The 15,700-nt window shown below is 41.2% G+C and overlaps 1 protein-coding gene across 3 annotated transcripts in view; it reads left to right on the top strand.

Annotated features, from left to right (window-relative positions):
• Positions 1-15,700, top strand: part of ASB11 (ankyrin repeat and SOCS box containing 11) — a 29,399-nt gene that overhangs the window by 7,191 nt on the left and 6,508 nt on the right. For all 3 annotated transcript variants that reach the window (XM_081125685.1, XM_081125686.1, XM_081125687.1), the window contains 4 exons: positions 1,790-1,869; positions 7,848-7,955; positions 11,324-11,474; positions 14,563-14,697. In XM_081125685.1, coding sequence (XP_080981811.1) covers positions 1,790-1,869; positions 7,848-7,955; positions 11,324-11,474; positions 14,563-14,697 — 474 coding nt within the window. The remainder of the gene's footprint in view (positions 1-1,789; positions 1,870-7,847; positions 7,956-11,323; positions 11,475-14,562; positions 14,698-15,700) is intronic.

Genomic DNA, 15,700 nt, shown 5'->3' on the forward strand with positions numbered 1-15,700 from the left:
TATATTTCTGAGTTGGAATTCTCTAGGGAAGAATTTTCTCTTCTCCCAATTTATATAAGATATAATATATTAATATATAAAATAATTTATATAATTATCAGTGAGGACTTAAAGATTCTTATTTTATTAATAGGAATTAAATTATTATTTACTCTCTTAGTATCATTATTTATTTTGATGTTCGTATCATTCCATATTTGGCCAGTGGAAGCCCCTTCATGCCAGCTTCTGTGTCTTTGACATTTCCCAACATTCATTGAGTACTACCTTACTTTCTGGCAAGGTGTTTGAGGCCCATCTTATATTTTTCCTTGTCCGGGCCTGGAATCAGCCATTTCTCCAAGGAGCCCTACACACACACACACATATATAAACACATACATATAATGCATGTAATTATATACACACATATATAGTCACATTTTCATACCAATTGCTCCAATTTCAATCCAACCCTGTAGAGTTGTTTCTAGCTTTCCCCCTATTCATACCCCAAAGGGTTAGAGAAGATAAAACTTGAGTTTCAACATAAGAAAAGAGCATACTGAACTGTTTATAGCCCTGATTCTCATCAATTTGAAAAGTTTACTTTGTCTTTGAGGCCTCAAGCTATTTCAAATTCACATTAATTCCATTTTGGTGGGATTGTCTCTGCCAAGGTTGCAGCTATGGGGGAACCTGAATTCTTAACACCATCAGGATCACCCAGGAAAGGTTGGTAAGATGGACCCTCTGTGTTAAATCTAGATCGTTATTACATGCTATTCAGTATTTGAAGAGCACAGTTATAATTTGAAGAATTCCCAAATTTTGCAAACCACAGTAGGTTTTCTTCCAAAACAGATGATTGATTATCCTTTGGTATGTTTAATAGAAGGTTACTTCTTAAATGCCCTTTTAAGCTGGTTAGTGTTGTTTGCTGACTAGCAACTGCAAGACAAATACATTTCTAAGGCAGTTCTGAAGCTGTTCCCTAGAGTGTTGTCTTACCATATGTACTTATTAGTAAATTGTGTTGAGCACCTACTCTCATGGTTGTATATTATTGGCCTACTTAGAGACCAAAGCACTTGCTAAATACTAGACTGCTATACCCTCAGTTTACAGGTCAGGAAATTGAGGTTCAAATAATTTTAGTAACTTTCCCATTTTGGCACAGAAAGTGGTCAAGGTAGGACTTGAATCCAGGCAGTGTGGCTCTGCTTGCTCCATACTTAGCCATCACAGTCAGCTGCCCTCAACAAAGCTGTTTAGGGAAAAACTTTTGGAGGATTGTGTCATCTGAAAAAGGACATCGTGCATTATGATAATAGATATGTTTCATTACCAAAATGAAACAGAGACAATTGCCTAAGGAATTTAGAACAAGATCATTTTCGCTGACCCACTAGAATCTCCTTCATGGTACATGATATGCTGTTGAGTCTTGAGGGTAGGGGTAAGGGTGAGAGGCCGGGGAAAGATGAAACTGGGGAAGCTCATTGTCCAGCTTGGCCCTTCATTTTGCTTTATTTGAAGCTATTTATTCAAGCATTGTACTCCATCTATTGCTTGTTAAAGTTGCCCCAAAACCCAGGTAGAGTTTGTGTGCTCCCTCCACACCTACCAACAGTCTAATGGACTGTACATTCAGTGGCTTGTCACCCTGAAAGTGTGATAAGAGAGCCTGCTGCTCGGTACAAGCTTCCCTCCTCTTCCCCCAAACCTCCTCTCATAGTGGGTTGACAGCATGACTGAGCTATAGGAAGAAGACTCCAGACCTTGACACTGAGCTTGATTTGTGTTTCAGACTGCTGGGCTGATCGATCCCCACTTCATGAAGCTGCAGCCCAGGGGCGCTTACTGGCCCTTAAAACTTTAATTGCACAGGTAAGCCAACTGAAGACTCTATCCTATCAGTAAGCATCCTTCTTTATTAGCTTTGCCTGTAGTAGAGGGCTTGCTGGCTGGCTCCCAGCATGGCCATTTCAGGTGTATGTATGCTCTTAAAGCTCACCATTTGTTCCTCCTGCCTCTCCTTCCTTGGGAAACTGGCTCATTTTCTCCCCAGTTCCATCCTTCCCCTTCTGGGCCTTCTTTTACCTCATAGGCTGATGAAGGATGCCCTCAAATTTATGTTGCCCTAACACTTTATACTCTCCCAGTGTGCCTTAGTAGCAGCAGCCCTGAAATTGCATTAGTCAGCTATTGCTGTGTACCAAATCACCTCAAAGAATAGGGGCTGAAAACAACAAACACTTAGATTCTCATGGTTTCTGTTGGCCAAGGAGCAGCTCAGCTGGGTGGTTCTGGCTCTGAGTCTCTCGCAGGCTGTGAAGTATCAGCCAGGCTGCAGTTATCTCATAGATCCACCTGGGGAGGATCTGCTTCCAAACTCACTCATGTGGTTATTGGTCAGCTTCAATTCCTTGCCACATGGGCCTGTCCGTGGGGCTGTGTCTGCATCATGAAATGGTAACTGGTGTCCCCCAGAGAGAGCACAAAGAGACTGCCTAAGAAGGAGGTCTTAGTATATCCTAATCTCCGAAGTGACATCACTTCTGCCATATTCTCTTCATTAGATGTGAGTCAGTAAATCCAGCCCACACTCAAGGGATAATACAAGTGAGCCAGTACCAGGAAGCAGGGATCACTGGGAGCTATCTTAGAGGCTGCCTACCCCAGTGATACATCATTTCAAGAGCAAACATTAAAATAGATTGACAATCAAAGAGATTAAAGATGGCGGTGGACTGAGTGGAAGCTACACTGATATTCTCCCGGGACCAAACTGGAATTACAACTAAAATATAGGAAAAACATCCTGAATAATCAACTGCAACTGAAGATGAGCTGAAGAGCACCCTCATAACCAAGGAAGAAAAGTGGAGACCACATAGTGTCCGATAGGAAGTGCGGAGGCACAAGAGGGCTGTATGGGCTCCCACAGGCAGCAGCTGCAGGTCTGGAGGGATATCTCAGCTGTGGGTGGTTCCCACTGAGGACTCTGGGGCTTAAACCCCAGGCTGGGCTTCCCAGCCAAGAGCACCAGAACTGAGAAAGGTGCCCACATTACATCTGGCTGTGAGAAGCAGCCAGGTTTCTGTCTTCCAAGGAGAGATGGCTGGAAATGCTGGCACCCTCTTAAAGAGGAAACACACAAAGTTTTGTGTGCAGCCCATCACCTTGGGCTCCAGCAGAGGGAGGGCAGAGTGGACTGGAGCTGTGTGAGGAGAATCGAGGGTTGTGGGCTCTGGAGATAGAGCTCAGAGCGGACTCCTCTGGATTCCTGTGCTAAGTCATTCCTCCATACTGCAGAGGACATATTTCAGAGGGAGACATTTACCTTCCAAACAGCTTTTTCCTGAGGGGGAAGCAATTGCCCCACCCTGCTGGAATACCTCTCACTTTACCCAGAGGAGTTTCTACAGCCTGAGGCTCATTAAGAGAATCAGATTAATCAACTTGCAAGCAGAGGCAGAACTAAGAGTGCTTCAAGTCTTTGCCTGCTCTGCTTCTGGACCTGGGCCTTGGAAAAGCAGACTTTGGTGTGCATCTTGGTCCTGTCTAAATGCACCCAGTCCCAACAGAGGGGACCTCAAGCTTAGGGTTGTTGATAGCTCCAAACAGGGTACTCAAGGCCAATCACAAACAGCATCTGACATTAGCCTGCACCAGAGACCTTCCAGAAAGACTGAGAGTCCTAGCAGATCTACCTAATACATAGAAACAAACCCAAATAGATAGCCAAAATGGGGAGACAAAACACAAGCCCCAAATGAAAGAACAAGAGAAGTCTTCAGAAAAAGAGCTAAATGAAATGGAGATAAGCAATCTGTCAGATATAGAGTTCAGAATACTGATTGTGAGGATGCTCAACAGCCTGAGAAAAGATATAGAAACTATGAAAAATGACCAGTCAGAAATGAAGAATGACATAGCAGAAATAAAGGATACATTGGAAGGAATAAACAGCAGATTAGAGGAAGCTGAGGATCAGGTCAGTGAATTAGAAGACAGGGTAGAAAAAAATCAATCAGAGATCCAAAATGAAAAAAACAATTAAAAAACAGGAGGACAGTCTAAGGGAGCTGTGGGACAACGTGGAACATAACAATATTTGCATCATAGGCTTGCCAGAGGAGGTCAAAAGTAAGCAAGGATTAGAGAACCTGTTTGAAGAAATAATGGCAGAAAACTTCCCTAACCTGGTGAAGGAAAAAGTCACACAAATTCAGGAGGCACAGAGAATCCCAAGCAAGAAGAATCCAAAGAGGCCCACGCCTGGACACATCATAATTAAAATGCCAAGAATTTAAGACAGAACCTTAAAGGCAGCAAGAGAAAAGCAAGCTGTTACCTACAAAGGAGCTCCCATAAGGCTGTCAGCTGACTTCTCATCAAAAACTACAGGCCAGAAGGGAATGGCGTGAAGTATTCAAGGTAATGCAAAACAAGGATCTGAAACCAAGACTACTCTATCCAGCAAGGCTATCATTCAAAAAAGATGGTGAAATAAAGAGCTTCCCGGACAAAAAAAGGTAAAGGAGTTTATCATCACCAAACCAGCATTGCAGGTTAAAGGGACTGCTATAATAATAAGAAGAAATAGAGAGAGAAACATAGGCATAAAGAATTAAAATGGCAATAAATAAGGACCTATCAATAATAACCTTAAGGACTTTAAGGGAGAGATCAATAGTAATACAGTCATAGTTGGGGACTTTAACACCCCACTGACTTCACTGGATACAGTCAACACAGAAACAGTGACTCTAAGTGGCACACAAGATCAGATGGATTTAATTGATATTTACAGAACATTTCACTCCAAACCTGCAGAATATACATTCCTCTCAAGTGCACACGAGTCATGTTCAAAGAGAGACCACATGTTAGGACACAAAACAAGTATCTACAAGTTCAAGAAAATTGAAATCATATCAAGCACCTCAGATCATAATGGCATGAAACTGTAAATCAACTACAGTAAAAACACTCAAGAACTTTCAAACACATGGAGGCTAAATAGGATGTTATTAAACAATGAATGGGTTACCAATAAGATCAAGAAAGAAATCAAATACTTCCTGGAAACAAATGAAAATGAACACACAACAACCAAAAATCTATGGGACACAGTGAAAGCAGCCCTAAGAGGGAAGTTCATAGCACTACAGGCCTATCTCAAAAAGCAAGAAACATTTTTAGTTAACTATCTAACTCTACAATGTAAAGAATTAGAAAGCTCCCCTGTGAAGCCATCCGGACCATAGCTTTTGTTTGCTGGTAGTTTTTTAAAAAATTATTATTACTGCTTCAGTTTCATTAGTTATTAGCCTATTCAGGTTTTCTGATTCTTCCTGATTCAGTTTTACATGAACTCCCTCATATGTGGAATCTAATAAACAAAATAGACTGAGGAACAAAATAGATCCAGTGACACAGAAGCATGGAACAGACTGATGAATCTCAGTGCGAATGCGCTATGGGGGAGTGGGTGGGGAGAGATTGATCAAAGAACTTATATGCATATATGCATAGCCCATGGACACGTGTGTGTGTGTGTGTGCACGTGCGCCTTTTTTTTCTCTCCTTTATGAGTTGTGCTAGTTCTCAAGAAAGTAGAGGTAAAAAGAAAACTTCTAGTAATTATCAAGTACGCTTTGTACTTGATTTTATCACTTGCTTATTTATTTTTAAGCACTTTACATTTGATTTATTTTTAATATGTAACATATTCACATAGTTCAAAATTAAAATGATATGAAAAGGTACACAGTGAAAAGTCTTACCTCCACCCTCTCTCAGCTGCCAAATTTAATATTTTTATTAGTATTTTTCATAGACTTAATTTTGGAATTATTTTAAGGAAGCATTGCAGAGATAGTACAGTGAGTTGCCATATACCCTTCACTGAAATTCCCCTAGTGTTAACATCTTACATAACTGTGTACTTTAGTCAAAAATAACAAATCAGTGTTCACCCCGATGCCATCAGCTAAACTACAGACTATTGGGATGACACCAGTTTTCCCATTAGTGCCTGTTTTCTCTTCCAGGATCCAATCCAGGACCCCACATTGCATTGAGCATGTCTTTATTAACTATACTTCATAAGCATGTTGCTTTCCATAGTGTGCTTAAATGTGTAAGGAGCATTATTCGTAGAGAAGTTCAGCTTTTCCTTAGGCACACCCCACTTCCTTGCCTTTACTCACCAGCCAAGATGTATCACTCAATTTTATTTTACATTGAGATAGCTGTAAAACATTCAACCGGGGATCAGGAGCTCCTCACCCTGGCTGTCACCAGCAGCTGGGGAGCCTCAAGTCTTGTAGTTTGAACTTTCTGCTGCTCCATTTTCTCATGCACAGTGAAGGTGATTCACTCTGGATATTCTTTTGAGCCTGCCTAGAATTACATTCCCACAATTTTAAGGATTTTGTTTGCACTGATAAGTTGTGGGGTTTTTTTCCTAGTACATACCTGCCACCTTGTGGATTAACCTGTTTTTCTTTTCTTGAAAAGAAATCATATATGAGAAAAGGAAAAGAGTCTTTAGTAATTGTGTTTGATACCCAACTTGAAATCTATAGCACAGCTCTAGAGTAATGACGTCATATTCAGGACATGAAAATGGACAGGACTAAGGCAGCACCATGGAGGTCTGGCAGAAGGTGGTGGGTACTTCGGTTAGGGTTTGGGGTTCAGGGTCATCCACTAGGTGTTGGAAGCTTCCAGCAGGTCATTCACAAGGCAGGGAATCAAAAACAACTCGGCTGGGAAGGATCACCCAGGGACCTAATTCCTTTTACACATAGAAAGTAGTAATCCTGGGGAGAATGTAAGGACCAAGTTAAAATCAGGGATGAAGGCAGAGTTGCCCAGCAGCTGGCTGATCCTGTCCTCTGTCACCTGGACTCCAGGATGAGGAGAGTGGAACCGAGCAGTCTGGGGAAGGGGTGTGTGCAAGGACCGGGCAGAGCCACCGGGAGCTGGGTAAGGAGCTGGGTTAGGAGGAGCCCGTGGCCCCAGCCCCTGACCCTGCTGACGTCTGCACTCAGTGGACCTGTAGCAGACAGTGGGCTGCTGCTCTGGCGTATGAGTCCTGGGGGTACCACCAACTTTCCTTTCTACTCTTGGACCTGGGGGTCATCTTTCTGCTCCCAATATGATTACAGTACGGTAAGTGTATTTTCCTTATCATTTCCTTCAGAACATTTTCTTTCCTCTAGCTTTATTGTAAGAATACAGTGTATAACACATATACAAGATATGTGTTAATTGACTTATTTCTTTGGCTTCTGGTCAACAGTAGGCTATTAGTAATTAAGTGTTGGGGCAGTCAACTTATAAACAGATTTTTGACTGCGCAGGGCTTGGAGTCCTTACCCCCTGCATTGCTTAAGGGTCAACTATGCTTTTTTTTTTGCCTTCCTAGCTTGGATTTTTTTATGCTTTCAGTCTTAAATACTGCCTCATATGCAAAGTTGTCTTTTACTCTCGAAGTAGATTCAAGGGTATACCCCGTGCTCCCAGCTGAAATTTGGACGCTTCCCGTATAGCAATATATCGCTGCTTCCTTCTCCCCCATGTCTGTTTCCCCCCGAGGCTCTTGGGGCAGAGAAACCTGTGTCATAAACTCTGAAGACCCAGGTGCCAGCACCCTGCCTGCGTCCATGCCGAGTGGGCGCCTGGCGAACGAATGCACTCAAGGCTCCCCACGCCACGTACAGGCGTCGTCCTGGTCGTGGCCTCTTCTCCTTTCTATCCGATCCCCTCAGGCCAACGGAAACGGGTCCGACAATGTTGCTTTCACTGCTATTGCTAATGCAGCCTTTAACGCACCTCTCTGCCAATTGTAGGGTGTCAATGTGAACCTCGTGACAATCAACCGGGTGTCTTCCCTCCACGAGGCGTGCCTGGGCGGTCACGTAGCCTGTGCTAAGGCTTTGCTGGAAAACGGTGCGCAGGTGAGTGCCGCTCCGCTCCCGGTCCTGCCTGCCCGCCGCGCCAACGGGCGTGACCCGGGCTGCTTGCCGCGGGGCCTGCAGGCCCGCCCGGCCCGGCCCGCGTTTCTGCGTGGCCGGGAAGGCACCGCCGCTCGCTCCTCTCTCCAGCCTCGGCCTGTGTGCGCACGTTCCGCTGCGGTAGTTCACAGGGATCCCCAAATTGTGACGCTGCCTTTGACAAAAGCAACTTGAACTAAAGTAATTTGGAAACTGATCTTGGAAAATTTATCGTAAAACATTAAAAAGAACATATTTTAAAAGAACAACAAAAAACCCCACAACTTTAAATTCAAAACCCTAAACCAACTATTTTTTGAGCAAAAGGATTAAACTAAACGAGCTTTTAAAAAATAGCACATTGAGAAAAACTACAGAATTAACTTTATCTTATTTTTTAATTGTATAATTCAACTTTTATTACAATTGACATTTAATATCATTTTATGTTAGTTTCAGGTGTACACATAGTAGTTAGACTCTTATATAATTTATAAAGTGCTCCCCCTTGTCATGCAAAGTGCTGAGGTCCCGGAAAACCTTAGCATATTGTTCTTAGATTCCCAAAGAAGTAACCCAGAGGACTGACTGTGGAAGACATGGGTTTATCAGGACTCACTTGTGCACCAGTGGTGGCCGACAGGTGAAGCTTCCCACCACACCGGCACAGGGCCGGGGGGGGGGGGGGGGGGGGGGGCTATTATCTCGCCGCCACCCAGACTTTCCCATCACAGGTTCTATAGAGCAGGGTAAACAGGGCATGCGGGGGTGGGGGCGGGGGTGGGGGGTGTTTTTGCGCAAGCTGTGTGAGATAAAAACTGCTAGCTGTTTCCTTGACTGAGGAGCTGGCCAGGCTCCCAAGGTCTCACAGTCCGCTTACCGATGGCCTTCACTGTGTCCCCACAGAGTGGGAGGGGCAGCTGGAGCATGGCAAGGGGCCCATGTTCCCCTTTACCATCCACCCCTGACTTGATTTGATTTTTAAATTCTCCTTTTTTTTCAAGGAGTGACTGAGGTGCTATATGTAATCAGATACCAGAATAGAATTATAAAATTAAAACTTTTGAAAATCTCACTGACATTTAGTTGCCAGGTACGGTTTTGTTGATAATTTTAGTTTTAAACTCAGTCCTTGCATTCTTTGTTTCATGAGCTGTAATGTTTTAAGGGCTTGATGAAGATTTTCTTTAGATTTTATATGGAAGTTGGGTTTCTACATGTAGAACTGAATACCGAAGTCTTCTGTGGGCAAAGGGATTTTCCTGATGCCATAGTGGTTGTGTATTTTCATTAGGTAGTGTTTCTTTATGTTACCTTAGTTGACTCACATGGGATGGTTAGGGCAAGTTTGGGGCGGGCCATTTCCTTTCAAGCTAGACCTCTGGAGTCACAGAGACTGTGGGTGGGGTCTGTCAGACAACCTCGTGTCGTAGAGGAGTGTGTGCTGGTACAACTCTGGGAGGTTCAGTGAGGGGCAAAAATAAGAGTAAGACATGGCCCCTTGTCTTTGGCAATCTTATGAGGAAGCAGTCAATATATATTTTATTATTTAACATTTAAATCAGACTGACAGATGGAACAAGAGAAGGTTGGTCCATCGGTAGAAAATTCCTCAGAATTGCCAGTCCCGTGGGTACCTCAAACTCGGTGCATCCGAAATTGGGCTTATCATGTTCTTCCTTCTGGGACCAGTTCCTCCTCTTGGATTCCCAGCCTCACAGACCAGGTGAAACATTCCTGGTTTCGCAAGCCCCAAACCTGAATTATCCTATTTATCTCCTCATCTAATTAATCACAACATCCTGCTAATTTTACTTTCTAAATATTTCTCAAGTCTATGCTCTCCTTTTTGCTGTTCCTGTAGTGATCTGAAGCATTTATTGTTGTATCAAAGTGATTGCTTTTTGTGTTTGTCTTCCCTTGTAGAATTCAACCTATTCAATGAGAGGCAATTCTCTTACCTTTGTTTCTGAAACATTGGCACCTAGCAGATGCTCAATAAATGTTTACTGACCTGAACTGAGAGAGATACTTATAGGAAATCAAGTTAGAAGACTTCCTGGAATCAGGAAGAGAATAATACTTAGTAAAAACAAATCAAATCAGTTCCACCAAATACTTATTAGGAAAAATGTAAATAGGTTAGAAATCTCTAGATTATATAAATTTATACACATTTTTCCCTGTCCTTGCCTGTCTCTGCCATCTTAGCATCTCATCTTTAACTTTCCAGTTTAATGGGGCTATCCTGGCTCTGTGAAGAAATACCTTTTTTGTTTCTGAAACAAGGAAATTTAGGATCCTGATTATCACAAGCATATATTCTTAGTTACTGAGGTGCTATGATTTGACATCAATCCCTTATTGTCCCGCATTTCAATCCTATCAGAGCCTCCCTACTAGAATGCCTTGCTCTCTAGTCTCTGATGTTCTTTCCAATCCTTTGCTAATACTCAAAGATGCTTCCTAGCTGTGCTCCTTCCTAAGTACCTCCTACATCCCTAAAAGGCACCAAGGATGGTTGTGGACACCATGTTGATGGCTATTTTCTTTGTGCCTTTGGCATGGTCATGATTTCTTTAGGAGTCACTGCTGGCAAATGTAATTTGTATGGATTATAGTAGTCCAGGAAGGAAATTTGTGGCAAGAAAGACAAAGTGTGGGGAATTGCCGGGGAGAATTTTTTTTTTGCAAGCGGATTTTAGGACTTTAAACTAGCTGATTTCTCTAGTACTTTTGGTTTCCCTATGTTTGTTTATGATTGAGAGGGGATGTCAGCTCCATATTAATGAAAAATGGAAATAATTGTTGTTGCAAATGTTTATGGAATGTTTACTGGGCACCAGGCAATGTTCCAAGTATTTCACATACAGTAACTCAATCTGCCCGATAACCTCAAGGTACATTCTTTTATGATCTTCATTTACAGATAAGGAAACGTAGGCACAGAAAATTAGCATCCCAACCAAGATCTCTGCACAAATAAAAGAGAGCTAAGATTTGAATTCAGGCTAATGGTTTCATAGATCATGTTCTTAACCACCATACAGGACTGTTCCTCAATCATTAAGAGGCTCCTAAGAAGCTCTGGAATACCCACAAATACGTTTTAAAAGCTTTGTCCCATTTTTCCCCATTTTGGATATTATTTATAGAGGTGAGCGTTGTTAGGCTACTGGTCCCTAAATATAACATAATGCTGTAATGATGTAGAGTTCCCTCACTCATTCATCAGCATGGGAAGTTTCTCCAGGTAGATATATAGGAATGCAACTTGGAGATCATGATAAAGAAATAGCAAAACCTCTGGGTCTCTCTTTGCCCATCATTAGGTCAATGGAGTGACAGTCCATGGAGCCACACCCCTCTTCAGTGCTTGCTGCAGTGGGAGTGCTGCGTGTGTCAACGTGCTTCTAGAGTTCGGAGCCAAGGCCCAGCTCGAGGTGCACCTGGCATCCCCCATCCATGAGGCAGTAAAGAGAGGTAAATGAGCCATCACATTACACACAAATCATTGGTGGACTCACTCCAGTCTGCGTGAATCAGTGGTTTAGTGATCACCATGCAAGGATCACCAAGTGTTCACCAGTAGACTATGCGTGGCTTAGAAATCCCACAGCAGTAACTTCAGTTTGCCCAAATCTTCAGGAAATACCACTGGGGCATGAAACAGCTCTTATAACCTGGGAATGGCTTTCTGTCTCAGATGTCCCATTTCTTGAGGACAGTCTCTTGACAGGCCTTTCTTGAGGCTCTTTGCTGTTGTTTTGGTGGCAGCTGGTACAATCAAGACTGCAGAAGTGACTTCCATGAGTCATACTGTGGTTACGTCTCTGTCCTTATTAGAAGAGAATAGTTCATCCCCCAAGCCCATAAGACATCAACCACTAACATAAAATAAATTATGAAAGTGTCTGAAAGCCAAGGTGATAGTTTCTCTAATGGAAGATTAAACATAATTTTCCACAATAGGCAATGCACTCTAGATGAGCTAATGACTTTAAGGTCCTTAATTATTGAAAAAAAAGTTGCAAATTTAAAAAGCATGGTGTTGGAAATCCTGAAATTGACTCTAGACTCTTATGTCCTCGTTACTTTTGAAATGAGAGAAAAGAGTAAAATTAAGGAATATAAAAATTATATGCATTCACTAAACTTGAACAAGAAGATGCCATTGAAAGCCCAAGGTCATTTGTCAGAAGTGACACTTAAAGAGCAACATTTCTGTGTTACCCAGTGGGAGAGTTATTCTCTTGTATTACGATCAGAAATACAATGAAGAACTTAGAACACTGGAGCACAGTGACGTTTGCTGCTATAATTGGGGACGAAAGCCTTTCTTTCAAAAGGCAATACTGAAATATTTGCCCCTGTTTATTAAACATGTCACTTGGTAATTTTTTGGAGTGGATTACTTTATTTTTTTTTTTGGTTTTTTGTTTTATTTTATATTTTTTATTTTTTCCCATCACCTTTTATCCCCTCTATGCCCTCTTCCACCTCCACCCATCCCCCTCTCCCCCATACTGTAGTTGGAGTGGATTACTTTAAATGATATAAAAGACCCAATGTCCACTGCAGTGTTATTTACAATAGCCCAGGTTTAGAAGCAGCCCAGTGTCCATCAGTAGATGAGTGGATAAAAAAAAGCAGTGGTATATTTACATCATGGAATACTATGCAGCTGTAAAAAAGAAGGAAATCTTACCCTTTGTGACAGTATGGATGGACCTGGAGAGCATTATGCTAAATGTACTAGCCAATCAGAGAAAGATAAGACCATGTGATTTCACTTATATGTGGAATCTATTGATTAATAACTGATGATGGCCATTTCCCAAACTTTAGGTAAGTTCTTTAAGTTGTATGGAAATACTTTGGCATGATTTAAAAGTCTTTAAAATTTTTTTAATATTAATTTGAAGTAAAAATTAATCTATTATTTACATTTCATCCAAACATTGAAAAATAGATTAATACTGGGAATGGTTTGAATTACTTAACTAATTCTGCAGTGCTTAGATGGTTACATATGGAGTGTTTTGTATCTATGTACCCACTATATATATATATATATATGTTTGTTATAAACACATGAATTCATGTGTCATAAAAGCATGTTAGGGACCAGTGCCCACAGAATGGACAGATGAATAGCAAATTCACTATTTTAGATATTGTTACAGTAGTGCTAATCATTTGACTTTTATATACTGTATTCATTTTTTTAAAACTTCCTGAGAATACTTAAATTTAACTCAAACTGGGCTCAGTTTCTTCTGCATAAAAAGGACAGAAATTATTCAACAATGTTTATTAGATACATTTGCCATACAGTTTTAGGTATTGATTAGATAGTATTTCTGGATTCTTAACAGCTTTAAACCTCTGTGAACAAGCTGGGTGAGTCTGGGTCAATACTTTGACATATTGATGTTATCATCCAGGCATAATATTTACTTATATGAACAAATAAATAGTTTGAATCCACAGAATCCTTATCTGTATGTTTTAATGCATATTTATACTTAACTCAGAATTTGTGATCAATCAAGCAGGTTTGAGGTAAAGCTTACTTTTATGTTATCTGTAAAGAAAACTTTGGTTAAGTTAATCAGCAATGATAAGATTTTAAAACGGAAACATTTATATATATGTGTGTATATATATATATTTATTATTGATTTTTAGACAGAGGAAAGAATAGAGAAACATCGATATGAGACACATTAATTGGTTGCCTCCCACATGCTCCCTGACCAGAAATCGAACCCACAATCTAGGCATGTGCCCTGACTGGGAATCTAATCCACTGCCTTTTGGTGTGTGGGATGATGCTCCAACCAAGTGAGCCACACTAGCCAGGGCTTTCAAGTAAGCATTTAAATCTTTAAAGAGAACAAATTCATTTCAAGCTCAAAATGCTACCTCCAAAATATTTGCTTCTGAGCAAATCATTCGTATGCTGCAGATTAACAATATCTGTCTGTTCATTGGGCAAACTCTAGAGTAATTGTACATAGCTCTTATTAGTCATTGAATTTGAAAGTACATTTAAATATATTCTATACTTGAAGATTTTAAATTATTATAGGTATCTTCCAGATTAACCCAAAATAAGGAGCTTTTACCACATGGTACAGTCATACACCCAACCTTGCAAGCACGGGTGAAGAGAATGAGAAATTTGTAATGGAGGAATCAGGGCTGGCTCTTAGATTTGAGCTCTGGCTTTTCAGAGTAATAATAGGATGAGTCATTTACCCCTCTGGGTCTTGTAACCTCTATTTGTAAACTGGTGGCTTCATTCTAAAGGGTCTCAGCTGTGCTCCTTGGAGCCCTTAGTTTAGTTGGAGGTACCTCAAAGGCTGCAAAGAGGAATTAAGTGGGGAAAGCATGGGCATGCTTCTCTTTCTAATGGTTTAATTTTGGAGATTTCTAAGATTTCCAAAATTTTTTTTCTGCTTAAAAAATCTGTTATTTCTAAAGCCCATCTCAGATAAGCAATCCTATAATTCTGTGGATATTCAATATTTTTTTACTTGAGTGAGGTTATCTTGTGTCCCACCAGGTCATAGAGAATGCATGGAGATTCTGCTGGCAAATAACGTGAACATTGACCAAGAAGTGCCCCAGCTTGGAACTCCCCTGTATGTGGCCTGCACCCATCAAAGGGTAGATTGTGTGAAGAAACTTCTAGAATTAGGTAACTTCCAGAAATCTTGTCATGAAAAGAATCTGTTAACCTTGTTGGTTTTCCATGAACTTCCAAGATGAAATTCTTATCAGGCTGGACAAAATTATAGCAGCATTTGAGGTTTGAATACTTAAAACAGAACTTCTTCAGAGAATGAGTATCTGTGTTTTTTAGTTCTGCTTCCTTTGATATTGGCTCCGTTTACTTGGTATATGGATCTCCTTGGTGGTCTCAAGAGACAGCAAGAGTCTCTTTCCCATTTAAGTCCTAGGGGAAAAAACAATTGCATTTCATCGGTTCTTTTTGAGTCACATGTCCATGCCTGAACCACTCATGGTGGCCAAGGGAATACAATACAACACTGATTGGCTTAGCCCTAGATTTTGGTCTACACTGCAGTTGTTGGACTTCACTGGTAACACATGAACTAGGAATCATGGGAATGGTTCCCCAGAGGAAGTCTAGGTGTGGTAACTAGGAAGATGCTGGATACTAAAAACAACAGACATTTGCCATAGACTACCTACTTAAGATCAATCCTGGTACATTATTTAGTAATTTTTTAAAAATATGTTTTTATTGATTTTTAGAGAGAAAGAGGAAGGGAAAGGAAGAGAGAGAAACATTGATATGAGAGAGAAACATCAATCAGTTGCCTCTCGCACACACCCTGACCAGGGATTGAACCCACAACCTGGGTATGTGCCCTGACCAGGAATCCAACTGGAGACCTTTCAGTGCGCAGGATGACACTCAACCAATTGAGCCACACTGGCCTGGGCTAGAAATTTTTTAATCCTCAGTGGAGGATATGTTTATTGATTTCAGAGAGAGGGGAAGAGAGAGAAACATTGATGTGAGAGAGAAACATTGATCGATCAGGTGCCTTCTGTATGCACCCTAACCGGGGATGGAGCCCACAACCTTTTGGTGTGCTGGGCGATGCTCCAACCAACTGAGACACCTGACTTGGGCAGTCATTTTTTTTTTTTTTAAAGGCATATGCAGAAAC

Source organism: Miniopterus schreibersii (genome assembly GCF_964146895.1).
Source record: "Miniopterus schreibersii genome assembly, chromosome: X".
NCBI classification, from domain to species: Eukaryota; Metazoa; Chordata; class Mammalia; order Chiroptera; family Miniopteridae; genus Miniopterus; species Miniopterus schreibersii.